This window comes from Macadamia integrifolia, chromosome 2, assembly GCF_013358625.1.
Source record: "Macadamia integrifolia cultivar HAES 741 chromosome 2, SCU_Mint_v3, whole genome shotgun sequence".
Classification (NCBI taxonomy): Eukaryota; Viridiplantae; Streptophyta; class Magnoliopsida; order Proteales; family Proteaceae; genus Macadamia; species Macadamia integrifolia.
Genome location: NC_056558.1, coordinates 1,111,720 through 1,128,825, shown reverse-complemented (window position 1 = coordinate 1,128,825; position 17,106 = coordinate 1,111,720). Strand labels below are relative to the sequence as shown.

The 17,106-nt window shown below is 41.7% G+C and overlaps 1 protein-coding gene across 1 annotated transcript; it reads right to left on the bottom strand.

The window, feature by feature from the left end:
* Window positions 1–487: 487 nt before the first annotated feature.
* LOC122071906 (zinc finger CCCH domain-containing protein 30-like) lies at window positions 488–14,868 on the bottom strand. The gene is made up of 2 exons (XM_042636379.1): window positions 13,364–14,868; window positions 488–668 (listed from the first exon to the last, which is right to left on the bottom strand). The coding sequence occupies exons 1-2, from the start codon at window positions 13,794–13,796 to the stop codon at window positions 529–531; spliced, it is 573 nt and encodes a 190-aa protein (XP_042492313.1). The 5' UTR covers window positions 13,797–14,868; the 3' UTR covers window positions 488–528.
* Between the last annotated feature and the right edge of the window lie 2,238 nt (window positions 14,869–17,106).

Below are 17,106 nucleotides of genomic sequence, written 5' to 3'. Positions count from 1 at the left end.
GATTATTTCATGCTATACCTACATTGCATTAGAGTCTAAACGTTATATTAATTGAACCCATTAAATAATTAAAACAACTAATTATGATAAAGAAAAACACTAGTAAAAAATGATATATGAACTTAAGCAATTAAACTAATCAAAAAAGCTAAATGAAATGATTAAAGGAAGCTAAACAAGCTAAAGGAAGGGAAAGCTAAATGAATTGGAACACAAGTATACTAATTGCACTATTTTAAACAAGATCTGATTTTTTATTGCATTTAAAGAAAGAGGATGAGAAACCCTAAAAAATAAGAAATTATAACACAAACTCATTCCCCAAATACATCCTAATGCTACGGGCCAGTTTGAGGGGCCAGCCATGCCCTTACTAACATACGCCCTAGACTACGTCCCATACGTTATTAAGAGAGAAATAAAATAAAAATCAAACCAAAAATCGATAAAAGAAAAATAAAGAACAAAAGGAGGGGAAGATTCCTCATAGAAAACATAAATAAAAATATGGATTATTTAATCAGAAAATTAAAGAAATAAAAAAAATAAAACAGGAAAAAGAAAAGAAGCCGATGGGAAAGGGGAGGAGATGGGAGCAATCGGGTACTCTTTCTTCTCCGATGCTGAAGACACAGGGAGATCATTGTACTTCAGAGTCATCGGTGAAGATGGAAAATCAGACTTAGAAGAAGGGGATCCCTTCTCTGAGGATGACGAGAGTGGAGGGGAATTCGAATTAGAAGTAGCTATGGAGACCCGAAGGCCGTGCTCAGCATTAGAACCATTAGAAACAGTGCTTGAGAGAAGCTCCTCCAGATCAATTTTCACGTTCGACGGCTTTGGAGGCACAACAATAACATCCACAGGTCGGCCTCCATTGGCGTCCACACAGTTAGGATCTGCACCCGAACTTAAAAGTAGCTTCACAACATTAACAGCATTCACAGATCCACCAGAAGCAGCACAGTGGAGGGCAGTAGTCTTATCTGGGCCGCAAGACCAATTTACATCCGCCTCAGGTAAAGTGAGGATGAGTTGAAGAACATCAACGCTACCATAGGTGGCAGCATCCATCAAAGGAGTTCTGTCCTCGAGAACCATCCGTTTTGAGCCCTTCTGGCATCCATACCATAGACTAATCTCATCAATGGTAGAGGCATTATGCTAAATTAAGCGCTTGAAACCTTCAAGGTCGTTGTTAGTGGCAAGCTCGAGCAAGCTGGCAAAAGAATCATCAGTTTCAACAGTCAAGTGATTCATGCCTTTGGTTGAAGATATGCTTTGTTCAGAAGATGAAAGAGATGGAGATAGAGACGGAGACTGCGACGATGTAGGTTTTAAGTGTTCCAGAGCACCGCACATGCTTCGATCAATTGGAAATCCACCTATTTCTAGAGTCCGAAGACCGAAAGCAGCTAAAAGAATATCAACAACTCCGTTAAAGCTTTACAGATCTGCAAAGAAACAATCACCGATCTAAAAAGAATGAAGAGAAACCGAAATCAAAAAACCAAGACGGCCTCAGAAACCAGGCGATGAGATCGATAACAAAAGAGAAACAAACGTTCGATCGCCATGCCTCTTTGAGTTCCAACAATCCCCCCCAAAGTCCAATCGAGAGAGAGAGAGAGGAGATACGTCTCAGCCATAGGGAAAGGAAGAGGAGAAGGATAAGAAGGGGATTGAGAGGACAGTAGCAGCCTCGGCACCATTGCACCTTCGACTAAAGAAGATGGAGTCTCGCCGGGCCTACCGCTGCTGCTGCCGAAGGCATCGATGGAGCTGGTGGTGCTGCGACAGTTGGAGTTTCACCAAGAAATGGGTTAGAGAAAGGCACAAGGTTCGTCGGTCATAAAGAGGGTGATGGCGGCGGCGGCGGTTAGGTTCTTACAAAGAATAGAAGATGGAGAAAAAAAAAAAAAAGAAGAAGTGAGTTGCAGGGTTCGGTAGCTGTAGATTTTGGAGGAAGGAAAGAAAAAGAAGATGAGAAGAAGGAGAAAAAGAAGAAGAAGAGAGGAGGGTTAGGTGCGACTGCGGTTCGGTTGCTGCCGGTTAGGGGTTGCAGCAGCAGGGTAGGAAAAGAGAAGAAGAGAAGATGAAGAAGAAAAAGAGAAGGAGTTGTAGGTTCGGCTGGGGAAGAAGAAGAAAAGAAGAGAAGAAGAAGAAGAAGAGAAGAAGGAAGATTAGGTTATATGAAAAATTCTGTTCCAAGGGTCTAGATTAAAAGAACAAAAAGTAACTTAAAAAAAACAAAACCAAATCGAAGGTAAACATAAAAAAAAACAATTAAACCTAACTAAACCAAAAGAATCAATTAAATCTGAATATCTTTAATTGGACCGGAATAAATCAATTTACATCTAATAAACCGCATTGAACCAAACTGAGACTAATTAAACATAATTAATCTAAATAAATCAATGATTAATAAATTAGAAACTAATCTATTAATTAAACTAATTCTAAATCGCTATTAGGAAAAAAACACCTTAAACCGGCTTTAATCGAAAAACAAGGGGAGATAACCCTTGTGCTTCAAGCCCCGAATCGAACCAAACCGGACAAGATCTCCCGGCTCAAGGAAGGATTAATGTATTAAACTTTTAAACTTGGAGAATATTTAATTTTAGAGGGAATTAGCAAAAACCATATTCCTTCTCCCAAATCCTTGTTTTTTTTCTTCTTTGGAAGAGAGGAAGGGCTATTCTTATAGCTTTGGGACTTGGGACAATTCTCTCAAATTTCCGATGTGGGACTAAAAAACTAGAGAGAATTGTCCGAAAAGGCTTGCTTTTGGACAAAGGGGTTTGGGTGCCACGTGGCACCCTTTGGTTGCTCGGAATGGAATCTGATATCGAACTTTGGAGTCAATTTTCGGGGGTCATATCTTCCAAACCGTTTGTCGGAATTCGACATCTAATATGTCGTTAGAAAGCTCAGTCTGAGCATTATCCGATGATGTGAGCCATGATTGTAGTCTCCACCGGGAACCTTTACAAAAATATGCATAAAGTAGGGACCCGGATCATATAATGAAAGAGAGAATCGGGCGTCGATTCGCATAGTTCTCGCATCAAAGTGTAATGTCTGACTTGAGGGGACAAACAACAATAATCCACAACATCAAATTCTAATTTTTGAAAAAATTTTCTTTTGAAAGTTTATAGGAAAATATGGTCATTTTCTACTCTAAGTTTGAAAATTCTCCAAGTCTAAAATATCCAACATGTAATCCTTCATATTGTCATCATTGCCGGGGGGTGATAAAATTCGGTGTCTACAGATTGCCCCTCTTTGACCGAGACCTGTGTAACGGTCAAAAGGCAAAGAAAAGAACACACCATTTTGTCACCAAAAGCAATGTACTATCGACATCCGGCTCAAGGATGGCGGAGGTGCAAATGCAAATGCAAAACGAGCGATAAGACCAAAGGTAGGAAATGTTGATCGATAACACATGCGAAATCAGGTAGCGTGTGGATGTTACTATGATTGAAAACCTGCCGCGGTTGGTCAATATAGAGGTAATGCCCACACTGCGTGACGTCAAAAGTTTGAGTTTCCAGCCGCGTGGCTGTCAACTTTGGGATTCTCTGCAGGGGTGATTGTCCTCGCACAGCGGTGCTTAGCTGGGAACAACAACGGTGCTCGGTTGTGATCCTAAGGATTCTCAAAAAGTTGGTGCGGATAGTCCGTATTGGCAGTCGTTCAAGACTATGAACCTTGGGATTCTCTGCAGGGGATGATCATCCTCGCACAACGGTGCTCAGCTGGGAACAACAACGGTGCTCGGTTGTGATCCTAAGGATTCTCAAAAAGTTGGTGCGGATAGTCTGTATTGGCAGTCGTGCAAGACTATGAACCTTGGGATTCTCTGCAGGGGATGATCGTCCTCGCACAATGGTGCTCAGCTGGGATCAACAATGGTGCTCGATTGTGATCCTAAGGATTCTCAAAAAGTTGGTGCGGATAGTCCGTATTGGCAGTCGTGCAAGACTATGAACCTTGGGATTCTCTGTAGGGGATGATCGTCCTCGCACAGCGGTGCTCAGCTGGGATCAACAACAGTGCTCGATTGTGATCCTAAGGATTCTCAAAAAGTTGGTGTGGATAGTCCGTATTGGCAGTCGTGCAAGACTATGAACCTTGGGATTCTCTACAGGAGATGATCATCCTCACACAGCGGTGCTCAGCTGGGATCAACAACGGTGCTCGGTTGTGATCCTAAGGATTCTCAAAAAGTTGGTGCAGATAGTCCGTATTGGCAGTCGTGCAATAGTATGAACCTTGGGATTCTCTACAGGGGATGATCATCCTCGCACAACGGTGCTCAGCTGGGATCAATAATGGTGCTCAGTTGTGATCCTAAGGATTCTCAAAAATTTGGTGTCGATAGTCCTCGTGCAGCAGTGCTCAGCTAGGATCGATAGCAGTGCTCAACTATGATCCTAAGGATTCTCGAAAAATTGGTGCGGATAGTCCACCTTGGCAGCGTGCACAACTATGAACCTTGGGATTCTCTGTAGAGGATGATCATCCTCGCACAGCGGTGCTCAGCTGGGATCAACAACGGTGCTCGGTTGATCCTGAGGATTCTCACGAAATTGGTGCCAACGATGTGTTTGGTTGTGCACCTGCATTGGAATTAGCAAAGGAAAACTTGGGAGATTCTGGATCTCAAATACCTGAATAGGGACATGAAGCTTAGCAAAGTTAGCAACAAACAACTGCATTGAATTTAAGAGATCGCAATGGTGTTCGAGACGCCATCACATGCCGAATCCACGAGAGGCATAGATCCGAAAGCCAAGGGGCTTGGAAAGAGCACCATCATACGAAGGTTAGTGGTTAGTAAAAACACACAAAGCCCATATGTTCATGAAGGAGAATGTTGCTAGTAGATAGATCATCGTAAAGGACAAAGTCTTTTCATTGAAAGAAAGAAAAAAAAATGGCACCACGGTTACTACAAGTTTTGAAAAGCAGAAAGGTGAGGAACGACTCCTCAGTAAACGCTGCCTAGACCAAAAGATCTTCAATTTAACAACCTTAACCTAGGCGAGCCAAATGGTTCCACGAGGCTGCAATGGAATTCACCAAACCTTCTGTTAAAGCCTCTGTGATAGGCGTGGTACCCACATCCCCTAGAGCACCTTGAGGTAAACCGAATTGATGCATGAAGCGAGCCGGTATGTAGAAGGAAGTATGGGATATGCCTAACAACCTGACATAGTCACAGCCAGAAGTGTGTAAAACAGGGTTCCGAACTGACCACCAATGGACTTCCCACCTGATGCTTCACTCCGTGAGGGCTCCCAGTCGCTCAGGCCAATTTGTTGCATCGTGGTAGTTAAAGGTCTGAATTCGCTTGAAATATTGGAACGGTTCCAAATGAGCTGTAACCAAGGGTTGGACCAATTTACAGGGTAATATCATATGACACATCCACTAAAAGCATACTGATTTTTTTTTCTTGTCATTTGCAAAAGCTAAGAACCCTTTGAGCCAATTTAGAAAATGTAAGGTTGGTCTCTCAGATGACCGCGATCATGTCTGGGCCCAAACCCTAAACTAAAACAGATGTTAAGACACACATACCGAAGGAAACTAACCCGATGGTTTTGCCACGGGTAGAGTAAGGATACTACTTTGGATAGCAACCTCACTAAAGGATTACGCTGACTAAAGAAAAAGTTAAGCTAAAAGAGGGGCTATTGAAAACTCTTGGGAACCGTCGAATAGGAGAACGGTAGATGGAGTCTTCAAGCCAGATCAAGAAAATTATTTGCAAGGATGACGAGTTCATGAGAGAAATCACGTCAATCAAAATAGTTATTTTGAAAAAAGGACTAAAGATGAAAACTCTTTGGAATCCGCCGAATTTGAGAGACGGCGAGAAGAGTTCTTAGTCGGACTCGATCACCTCCTGATGATAAGAGTAGCGAGAAACCATTTGTCTGAAAGGGGAAAGGGATAGCTAAAAATGGAAAATTAGGTCCAACCCGCTATGAGGTGTGGGGGAAATATGACTGAGCTCGATTTTGACTTTCAAGCTGCCTACGTATCCTAAAAATTTAGGAATCAGGTTGAGCGTAGTTCATGCCTCAAAGGCAGTTTTCCTTCATTGCATTCCCTTTTTTCTTTTGAATGCGGAGGCTAAACATAATACTTTTTCAGCTGATCTAAGTTGGTCAGGTACTGTAGTTCTTGACCATCAAGATCTACAAGGCGTATTGCCTTCCCCGGGAGGATTTCCCCTTCACCGCAAAAGGGCCACTCTAGTTTGGCCTAAACTTGCCCCTTGGGTCATGAATGGGTGCTCTCTGCTCTTTTAAAACCAAATCCCCAACTTCCAAGGAACGTGGGTGGACCTTTTTGTTGAAAGCCCTTGCAACTCACAGTTGATACTTCTTCATGTTGTCCATTGCCTTCATCATTTTTTCATCAATGAGGTTCAACTCCTCGTACCTTGACTTGAGCCAATCCGCTTCTGGAATCTGACTCTCCATGAGAATTCTAAGAGAGGGGACCTCTAGCTCAACCGGGAGGACTGCTTCCATCCCGTATACTAAAGAATACGGAGTTACCCCAGTTGGAGTTCTAATAGAAGTCCGATAAGCCCATAAGGCATAAGGTAATTTGTCAGCCCAATCATTGTTCCTATCAGCCATCTTCTGGAGTATGACCTTCATGTTTTTGTTTGCTGCTTCAACCGCTCCATTGGTTTGAGGGCGATAAGGAGAAGACCTGTGCCTTGCAATCCTGAATTGGTCACACAACTCCTGTGGCTTGCCCCTAAAATGTTGACCTTGGTCAGAAATCACCTCATGGGGTATCCCATGTCAGCAAATGATATGTTCTTGCAAAAATTTGGCTACCTTTGCCGCTGTGAGTTTTGCGTATGACTGAGCCTCTACCCATTTGGTGAAGTAATCAATAGCTACCAACACAAACTCATGCCCGTTCGAAGCTTTGTGGTTAATTTTTCCGATCACATCGATACCCCAAGCGGAAAAAGGCCACGGAGAACTCAGCGTGTGCAATTCTGTTGGGGGCACATGGATGAGGTTGGCAAAAATCTGACATTTATGGTACTTTTTCACAAATTCTGTGCAATCGGCTTCTAGTGTATTCCAAAAATACCCTAAGCGGAGAATTTTCTTAGCCAACATATGAGCATTCATGTGAGGGCCACATATTCCCTGATGTACTTGCTCCAAGATTTTCTGTGCTTGATCTTCATCCACGCACACCAGTTGTACACCATCAAAAGATCGCTTGTATAAAATATCTTCGTGTGATATGAATTGGGTGGCATAACGCCTCAGGAACCTTTTATCTCCTTGGGTAGCATCTGCAAGGTACTTCCCCTCTCTGATAAAATCCACAATATGGGCAAACCAATGCCTACCATCTATTTTCAGGGCATTGACAAAGCCTTGATGTGAAGGATGATCTCTCCGATCTATAATGAATGGTTGTATTTGCTCACCCAGACCAAAATCAACCATCGATGCGAGAGTAGCCAAAGCATCGGCAAACCTGTTATTGTCCCTCTGAAAATAGTCAAAACTAATTTCTGTGAACTGCTTCATTAAAGACTCTACACACCCTTGGTATGGTTTTAACTTTTCCTCCTTTGTTTTTCACTTACCTTGGACTTGGCATATGACAATCGACGAATCTCCGTATACTTCTAATCTTTTGACCCCAATAGAGATGGCTGCTTTCAATCCCATGAGGCAAGCTTCATACTCGGCCATATTGTTGGTGCACTCGAAGTCCAACCTATATCCCATGGGCATGTTCAACCCTTCAGGAGTTATAAGTAGAACTCTGACTCCGTAACCTTTGTGATTGGCGGCTCCATCAAAGAACATTTTCCAAATGCCAACCTCATTTTCAACCTCAACAGAAACTACATCTTCGTCTGGAAATATGTCATTCAAAGGCCTCGTATCAACAACTGGATGTGTCGATAGATGTTCAGCGATGACACTACCCTTGATGGACTTCTGGGTGACATACACAATGTCGAACTCTGCTAAGAGTAATAACCAACGTGCTAATATGCCCATCAACGCGGGTTTCTCAAAAAGATACTTGATGGGATCCATTCTGGATACCAAAAAGACTGAATAGGTCAACATGTAATGTCTCAACCTCCTTGTTGCCCAAACCAAAGCTGCACAAGTCTTCTCCAGGGTTGTGTACCTTGTCTCACAGTCTGTGAACTTCTTACTAAGGTAATAAATTGCTTGCTCTGTATGCCCATCTGGACCATGCTGAGCCACCATCGATCCCATGGAGGTTTCTAATACAGAGAGATACAACAACAATGGCCTTCCGGGAGTAGGGGGAATGAGGATTGGTGGGTTTACCAGGTAGCTCTTGATGTGATCAAAAGCCAATTGGCATTGAGGATTCCACCTCTTAGGTTGATCCTTTTTCAGTAATTTGAAGATCGGTTCACATATGACTGTTAGTTGAGAAATGAACCGACTAATGTATTGGATCCTTCCTAAAAACCCTCGAATTTCCTTCTCCGTTTGAGGAGGTGACATTTCTGTTATTGCTTTGATTTTGGATGGGTCAATCTCGATGCCTCTCTCACTTACCATGAACCCCAAAAGCATACCACCTGTCACCCCAAATACACATTTTTGTGGGTTCAGTCTCAGTTTGAATTCCTTGATCCTCTCAAAGAAAACCCTCAAAGCCTTAAAGTGCCCTTCTCGATTAATCGACTTGACAATCATGTCATCTACATACACCTCCACTTCTTTGTGTATCAAATCATGCAAGATAATGGTGGCGGCCCTTTGGTAGGTAGCACCTGCATTCTTCAAATCAAAAGGCATCACCCTGTATCTATAAGTGCCCCAATCCGTAGTGAAAGACATCTTGTCTTTATCTTTGGGATTCATTTGGATCTGATTGTAACCAGAAAACCCATCCATAAATGATAGAAGCCCTGCAGTATTATCCACTAAAAGATCAATGTGTGGTAAGGGAAAATTATCTTTGGGGCTCGCCCTATTAATGTCCCTATAATCCACACATACCCTGATCCGACCATCCTTCTTTGGTACAACTACGACATTTGCCAACCATTCATTATACCTCATCACCTCAATGAACCCTACACTAAGTTGCTTGGCAATCTCCTCTTTTACCATCAGAGCCCAATCCGGACGCATGCACCGAATCTTTTGTTGGAATGGCTTTGCATCAGAGAAAAGAGGGAGATCATGTTGAACTATGCTGGCATCAATACCGGGCATATCGGCGTATGACCAAGCAAACACCTCCTCAAATTCTTTTAAGAGCTCGATTAATTAGGTTGTCTCTTGGTCATTAAGGGACATGCCAAGTCTAACCTCCCGGGGATCATGTTCTAACCCCAAATTTATCAATTTGAAATCCTCACAGACAGGTTTGGCCTTCTTTTCCTTTAAAGCTTTTAATGATTTGAGAAATTCAGGCGATGGGTCATCACAACATTCATCATCAGAAGATGGAGGGGATAGGGAAGAGGAAGAAGCAATATACTCGGAAGAATTCATTTCATTAATAACTGGGACAATTACATTAGACTTAGCTTCGACTGGAACCCACACTGCATAAGTGGAAATACCTTCTCCGACATGGAGAAAAACAGAAGGAGAAACAACTAGTGGACTGCCTACAAACTTAAAGGACTTAGGCCCAGACATGGCCGACTCTTCAGGTACAAATTTCAGCTCCTCAGGGTAAACAAACTCATCTAAACAGCTCCAGTTAGGAATGATACCCTCAGCACGATGAATCACCAAGTGGGGTGAAGGTGTCTCAGATTCATTGGTCCCACCAATCATTATAATCTCCTCATCGAAGAGATTGCTAACATCTAGGTCTTCCTCTGTGTGTCCCTGTTGGACCTGTTCAAACTGCTTCAGTGAGTAATGTTCTAACTCTGCCCAATCAATCACGCAATCAAAGAAGATCTCAAAGCCTGGTAGCCTCTCCCCTGAAAACACATCTAACCATGGTTCTGGGAATCCGCAATAGAAGAAATCCTGCCCTTCTTTGACAAAATAACCATTCAGAGTTTTGAAATAGGGAGTCACATTGACGGTCTTAGATCCATCTTCCTTCAACTCTGACTCTACAGGCTCTTTTAAACTAGAAGTGACAACATCATCCTCAACACCTAACACATTGAGGTGAGGAACAACCCTAGGACTATGGAGACGGCTCCGTTAGTCCTGAACTTCTGTCGGTCGAGCAACACCAACCTGAGCTTGCATCATCGCAGTTAAGTCTGCTAACATCTCCTCAATCTTAGTGACAAGGGCCTCCATGGAGTTGGGATTTGCTGGTGAAATGTTATCTTGACTCATGGTATTTGTACCCTCTGGGGAAATGGGAAACACTTCTAATGAGGGTTCTGGTGAAAGCCTCACTAGTCTAATTGAATTAGGACCTCTGACCCACAAGGGTAGGGAATGGCTTTCTTGACGAGAAATGGTGCCTTAACTGGGTAGAATATGATGAGAAAGTGAAACTTCGGATTACACTCCTTCTTGGTACTGGAAAATGGACAAAAGAAAGGATGAGATAGCAACACACAACACTCTCCTATTTGAACACAAGACTAGCCAAACATACGCAAGCAAGGACGACCAGACCAAACAAGAGTTAGCTCAAATGAGAGTGGTATCAACTTAGCGGCATACTTAAAGAAGTGTGCCTAAGTTAAAGAGACTCTCAAGTGATGGATCAAGCAAAGGTGGTTCTTGTAAGAACACTTATGTAGGCGACTACACTGAATCAATCACCAAAACCGTGGTGGACGAATTTGGGTCGTCCACCGTTAACATCGAGATAGCATGTGTGAAACCTTTACCAGGTTGAGACCTATACCACATCGGAATGGTGGTGTTAGCATATAGCCACGGTACCAGTCATACGGTGCAGTTGTAAGAATCAACAACTGGTGTAGTTATAAACACTAGCACCTTTAATGTTAATAATAAATCCAATCCTTCCGTTGGTGGATGGTAGATTGAGACGGGTAAAAAATGACTACAAGGGGTTCCAACATGAACCGCAAACAATATTACATTAGTTGTGTTGATCCTAGTCATTGGTTCTATGCCCAAGTACATGATGCATGTTGGCTAGGTTTAGGACCGGAAAGGCTACCTTGACAGGACCGATATACCTATCACCCGTATACACGGAATGAATCAGAGGCACATGGTTCCTTTGATATACCAATAGGGGAATAGCTCGAGCATATCGAACTCAGAGTGTTAACCGATTGCGTCTCTTTGGGCATACCTAAATGTGTGTGATCTCCCTCAAGCACGCAAGGTAACACCCTCGCCGATAAGTTTCGTATTCCAAACCTAAATGGTACGGTATCAAGGGGTGTGATGTAACTGGGGGCGGCCCAAACATATGTAAGGGACCCTGACAGCTACACCACGGGGGTGAATAAGGGTAAGGCATGCTGTGCTCAATGCAAGAAGTGTATGCAAGTGATGAAAAGTGAAAAATAACATGTCAATAGACAACAATAAGGTATAAAAAAAGCTATACAAACAATGGTCAATCAAGAGTCTGACATCCCCAGTGGAGTCGCCACTGTAGGTACCATGGACCTCCGTCCCGGAATCGCGATATGGCGCATAGCGCGTGTACACACGCTAGGGTTTGACCCTAATGAGATGAGATGGTATCCCCTGGTCATCAAATGCCAAGGGGGGATACACGTTATGGGTAAAAGGGAGTCGCCACCTAGAAAGGGTCTAGGACCCATAAATGTCTCCCCCAATCAAGGGAGAGAGACTAATGACTCTGACGGATAAGGCTGGTTTGCACCAAGATTCTAGACAACTGTCAAATGACAGATTGGGAAGGTGTTAGGCACCCAGTCTGCCCGACCGTAAGGCCGGTCTCTTTTTGTTTGACCAAAGTTTATTTGTACCCTACTAACCAGTCCTAAATCTAGGTCACTGAAAACCCTAAACTAGGTATCTAAGCATGACATGTGAAAACCCTAAATCAAGTGTCTAAATTATGCTAGCTAGGTTATGATGCAAATAGTGAAATGATTACGCTAATTAAATAAGCTTAAATGATTTAATTAATGTATTATGAGTTTTAGATTAAGCTAAATAAATAAGCCTAAACCTAGGATTAGTTTAGCAACTTATGAAACCCTAAATTGAACTAACTCGATTAATGTAGCCTAACCTAGATGGATGATTAATGAACTTATGAAATCCTAAATTGAACTAATGGGTTTAATTGAGTCTAGCCTAGATGGATGGTTAATGAAATTATAAAATCCTAAATTGAACTAATTAAAATGATTAAACCCAATCCCTAGTAATTTACAATAAATTATTACAATCCTACTTAATCTAATTTGTAAAAGGATTTATAAATTAAATGAGACCTAATTAATTTATAAAAGTGAAACGGATTAATTACATTAAATGAATACATTTTTGCTAATATACCTAATCTAGTGTAGGATTAAACTAAACCTACGGTTTAATTAAACTAATTATGAAACCTAATTGCACTAATTACGTTTACCTTGAGCTAATCCTAAGATGAGTTAAACATTTTCAAAACCCTAGTTAAGCTAATGAGAAGAATCTTTTAACTAAATAAATGCAATGCTAATTATCTTCTAAATTAAATATGTCTAATGATTATTTCATGCTATACCTACATTGCATTAGAGTCTAAACGTTATATTAATTGAACCCATTAAATAATTAAAACAACTAATTATGATAAAGAAAAACACTAGTAAAAAATGATATATGAACTTAAGCAATTAAACTAATCAAAGAAGCTAAATGAAATGATTAAAGGAAGCTAAACAAGCTAAAGGAAGGGAAAGCTAAATGAATTGGAATACAAGTATACTAATTGCACTATTTTAAACAAAGATCTGATTTTTTATTGCATTTAAAGAAAGAGGATGAGAAACCCTAAAAAATAAGAAATTATAACACAAACTCATTCCCCAAATACATCCTAATGCTACGAGCCGGTTTGAGGGGCCAGCCACGCCCTTACTAACATACGCCACCCTAGACTACGTCCCATACGTTATTAAGAGAGAAATAAAAAAAAAATCAAACCAAAAATTGATAAAAGAAAAATAAAGAACAAAAGGAGGGGAAGATTCCTCATAGAAAACATAAATACAAATATGGATTATTTAATCAGCAAATAAAAGAAATAAAAAAAATAAAACAGGAAAAAGAAAAGAAGCCGATGGGAAAGGGGAGGAGATGGGAGCAATCGGGTACTCTTTCTTCTCCGATGCTAAAGACACAGGGAGTCATCGGTGAAGATGGAAAATCAGACTTAGAAGAAGAGGATCCGTTCTCTGAGGACGATGATAGTGGAGGGGAATTCGAATTAGAAGTAGCTGTGGAGACCCGAAGGCCATGCTCAGCATTAGAACCATTAGAAACGGTGCTTGAGAGAAGCTCCTCCAGATCAATTTTCACGTTCGACGGCTTTGGAGGCACAACAATAACATCCACAGGTCGGCGTCCATTGGCGTTCACACAGTTAGGATCTGCACCCGACATTAAAAGTAGCTTCACAACATTAACAGCATTCACAGATCCACCAGAAGCAGCACAGTGGAGGGCAGTAGTCTTATCTGGGCCGCAAGACCAATTTACATCCGCCTCAGGTAAAGTGAGGATGAGCTGAAGAACATCAACGCTACCATAGGTGGCAGCAACCATCAAAGGAGTTCTGTCCTCGAGAACCATCCGTTTTGAGCCCTTCTAGCATCCATACCATAGACTAATCTCATCAATGGCAGAGGCATTATGCTAAATTGAGCGCTTGAAACCTTCAAGGTCGTTGTTAGTGGCAAGCTCGAGCAAGCTGGCAAAAGAATCATCAATTTCAACAGTCAAGTGATTCATGCCTTTGGTTGAAGATATGCTTTGTTCAGAAGATGAAAGAGATGGAGATAGAGACGGAGACTGCGACGATGTAGGTTTTAAGTGTTCCGGAGCACCGCACATGCTTCGATCAACTGGAAATCCACCTATTTCTAGAGTCCGAAGACCGAAAGCAGCTAAAAGAATATCAACAACTCCATTAAAGCTTTACAGATCTACAAAGAAACAATCACCGATCTAAAAAGACTGAAGAGAAACCGAAATCAAAAAACCAAGACGGCCTCAGAAACCAGGCGACGAGATCGATAACAAAAGAGAAACAAACGTTCGATCGCCATGCCTCTTTGAGTTCCAACAATCCCCCCCAAAGTCCAATCGAGAGAGAGAGAGAGAGAGAGGAGATACTTCTCAGCCACAGGGAAAGGAAGAGGAGAAGGATAAGAAGGGGATTGAGAGGACAGTAGCAGCCTCGGCACCATTGCACCTTCGACTAAAGAAGATGGAGTCTCACCGGACCTACCGCTACTGCTGCCGAAGGCATCGATGGAGCTGGTGGTGCTGCGACAGTTGGAGTTTCACCAAGAAATGGGTTAGAGAAAGACACAAGGTTTGTCGATCATGAAAAGGGTGATGGCAGCGGCGGCGGCGGTTAGGTTCTTACAAAGAATAGAAGATGGAGAAAAAAAAAAAAAAGAAGAAGTGAGTTGCAGGGTTCGGTAGCTGCAGATTTTGGAGGAACGAAAGAAAAAGAAGATGAGAAGAAGGAGAAAAAGAAGAAGAAGAAGAAGAGAGGAGGGTTAGGTGCGGCTGTGGTTCCGTTGCTGCCGGTTAGGGGTTGCAGTAGCAGGGAAGGAAAAGAGAAGAAGAGAAGAAGAAGAAGAAAAAGAGAAGGAGTTGTACGTTCGGCTGGAGAAGAAAAAGAAAAGTAGAGAAGAAGAAGAAGAAGAAGAAGAGAAGAAGGAAGATTAGGTTATATGAAAATTTCTGATCCAAGGGTCCAGATTAAAAGAACAAAAAGTAACTTAAAAAAAACAAAACCAAATCGAAGGTAAACATAAAAAAAAACAATTAAACCTAACTAAACTAAAAGAATCAATTAAACCTAAATATCTTTAATTGGACCGAAATAAATCAATTTACATCTAATAAATCGCATTGAACCAAACTGAGACTAATTAAACATAATTAATCTAAATAAATCAATGATTAATAAATTAGAAACTAATCTATTAATTAAACTAATTCTAAATCGCTATTGGGAAAAAAAATACCTTAACCGGCTTTAATAAAAAAACAAGGGGAGATAACCCTTGTGCTTCAAGCCTCGAATCGAACCGAATCGGACAAGATCTCCCAGCTTAAGGAAGGATTAATGTATTAAACTTTTAAACTTGGAGAATATTTGATTTTAGAGGGAATTAGCAAAAACCATATTCCTTCTCCCAAATCCTTTTTTTTTTCTTCTTTGGAAGAGAGGAAGGGCTATTCTTATAGCCTTGAGACTTGGGACAATTCTCTCAAATTTTCGATGTGGGACTAAAAAAACTAGAGAGAATTGTCCAAAAAGGCTTGCTTTTGGACAAAAGGGTTTGGGCCCCACGTGGCACCCTTTGGTTGCTCGGAATGGAATCTGATACCAAACTTTAGAGTCAACTTTCGGGGGTCATATCTTCTAAACCGTTTGTCGGAATTTGACATGTAATATGTCGTTAGAAAGCTCAGTCCGAGCACTATCCAATGATGTGAGCCACGATTGTAGTTTTAACCGATAACCTTTACGAAAATACGCATAAATTAGATACCCATATCATATAATGAAAGAGAGAATCGGGTGTCGATTCGCATAGTTATCGCATCAAAGTGTAATGTCCGACTTGAGGGGACAAACAACAATAATCCACAACATCAAATTTCTAATTTTTGAAAAAAATTTCTCTTGAAAGTTTATAAGAAAATATGGTCATTTTCTACTCTAAGTTTGAAAATTCTCCAAGTCTAAAATATCCAACATGTAATCCTTCATATTGTCATCATTGCCGGGGGGTGACAAAATTCGGTGTCTACACCTATCATCATTGTCGACTGGTGGGGACCTTTTGAGTCCATTCCGCGCTTCCTTTTCTCGAGAAAGCTTTGCTTTTCAGTGATGGTCCTTTGGTTGATGGGGGTGAAGCGGGATTTGGGCTTCTTTAGCCGCAGGGGCGCATAGCTGTGCTCTCCCTTGCTCTTTATACTCGAGCTTGATCGGCTCTGGTGAGTCATGGAAGTCTCTTTGTGGTAACTCCCCTCTTCTGGTGGGACTTTGCTCATGTTCTTGGATGCTTCGCGAATTATCTCCGCTAGGTTTCTTACTTGCTCACGGAGCTCTCTGAATTGTTCAACAGTCACCATCTCCGGTGATTTTTGATTCTTGGCCACCTTGGATGGTTCTTGGCGGTTCCCCCTGTGTACCATGGCTGGATCTTACTCTACTTCCTCTAATATTTCTTGCTGAGGGTGGAAGGGAAGTGGATCGGAGGGTTGTTCTCCGTTTCTTGAACTTGCTCTTGTGATTCTTGGCATACTATCTTTTTCTCTTCTTTTTGCTGGAAATGACTTTCTCGTCGTTCCCACAGACAGCGCCAATGTTAGTGCAGTTCCTGGCTTCTTTATCCAGGGCTTCGTATCTCTCCTTTGGATAAGCTGAGATCTGCACACACATAGGTTAAGCAACCAGCCCAAAGTTTCCTCTGGGTGGAAGACTCCGATGCCCAAGTCAGTTCTGGATCAAGATAAAACCAATCTCTGTTCTGAGAAGTGCATACTTGTTCTAGGGATCTTGTCCCCTTTATATAGTGGTGTTGAGCTCTCTTCTTATTGGTTAGCCTCTCCACTTGGTGCTGAGCTGTCATTCTTTATAACAATCAACTCAACCATGGTTCATCTTTGGTTAGTTAACCATTTTAAGTCTAGTTTGCAAGGTGCCTTTAGGAAGGCATGTAATCTCCTTCTCTTATTATGCCGGAGGTCGTTTACCTGTGATCAGCTCATTTGGTCGAATGGACAAATTGTATGATCGATGGTTCTCGTGGTTGGTGGTCGTGTATATTATGGTATATCAGGACCATCCTCTCTTCTATCCCTCCCCCATTTTCTTGTATCATTCTTTTTTTTTTTTTTTTTTTTTTTTTTT

Excerpts from the sequence above, each read along its gene's own strand:
- LOC122071906 (XM_042636379.1), bottom strand. The coding sequence starts at position 13,796 with ATGGTTCTCGAGGACAGAACTCCTTTGATGGTTGCTGCCACCTATGGT. Across the intron at positions 669-13,363 it reads TTCTAAGTCTGATTTTCCAT|CTTCACCGATGACTCTGAAG; the intron begins CTTCACCGATGA and ends CTGATTTTCCAT.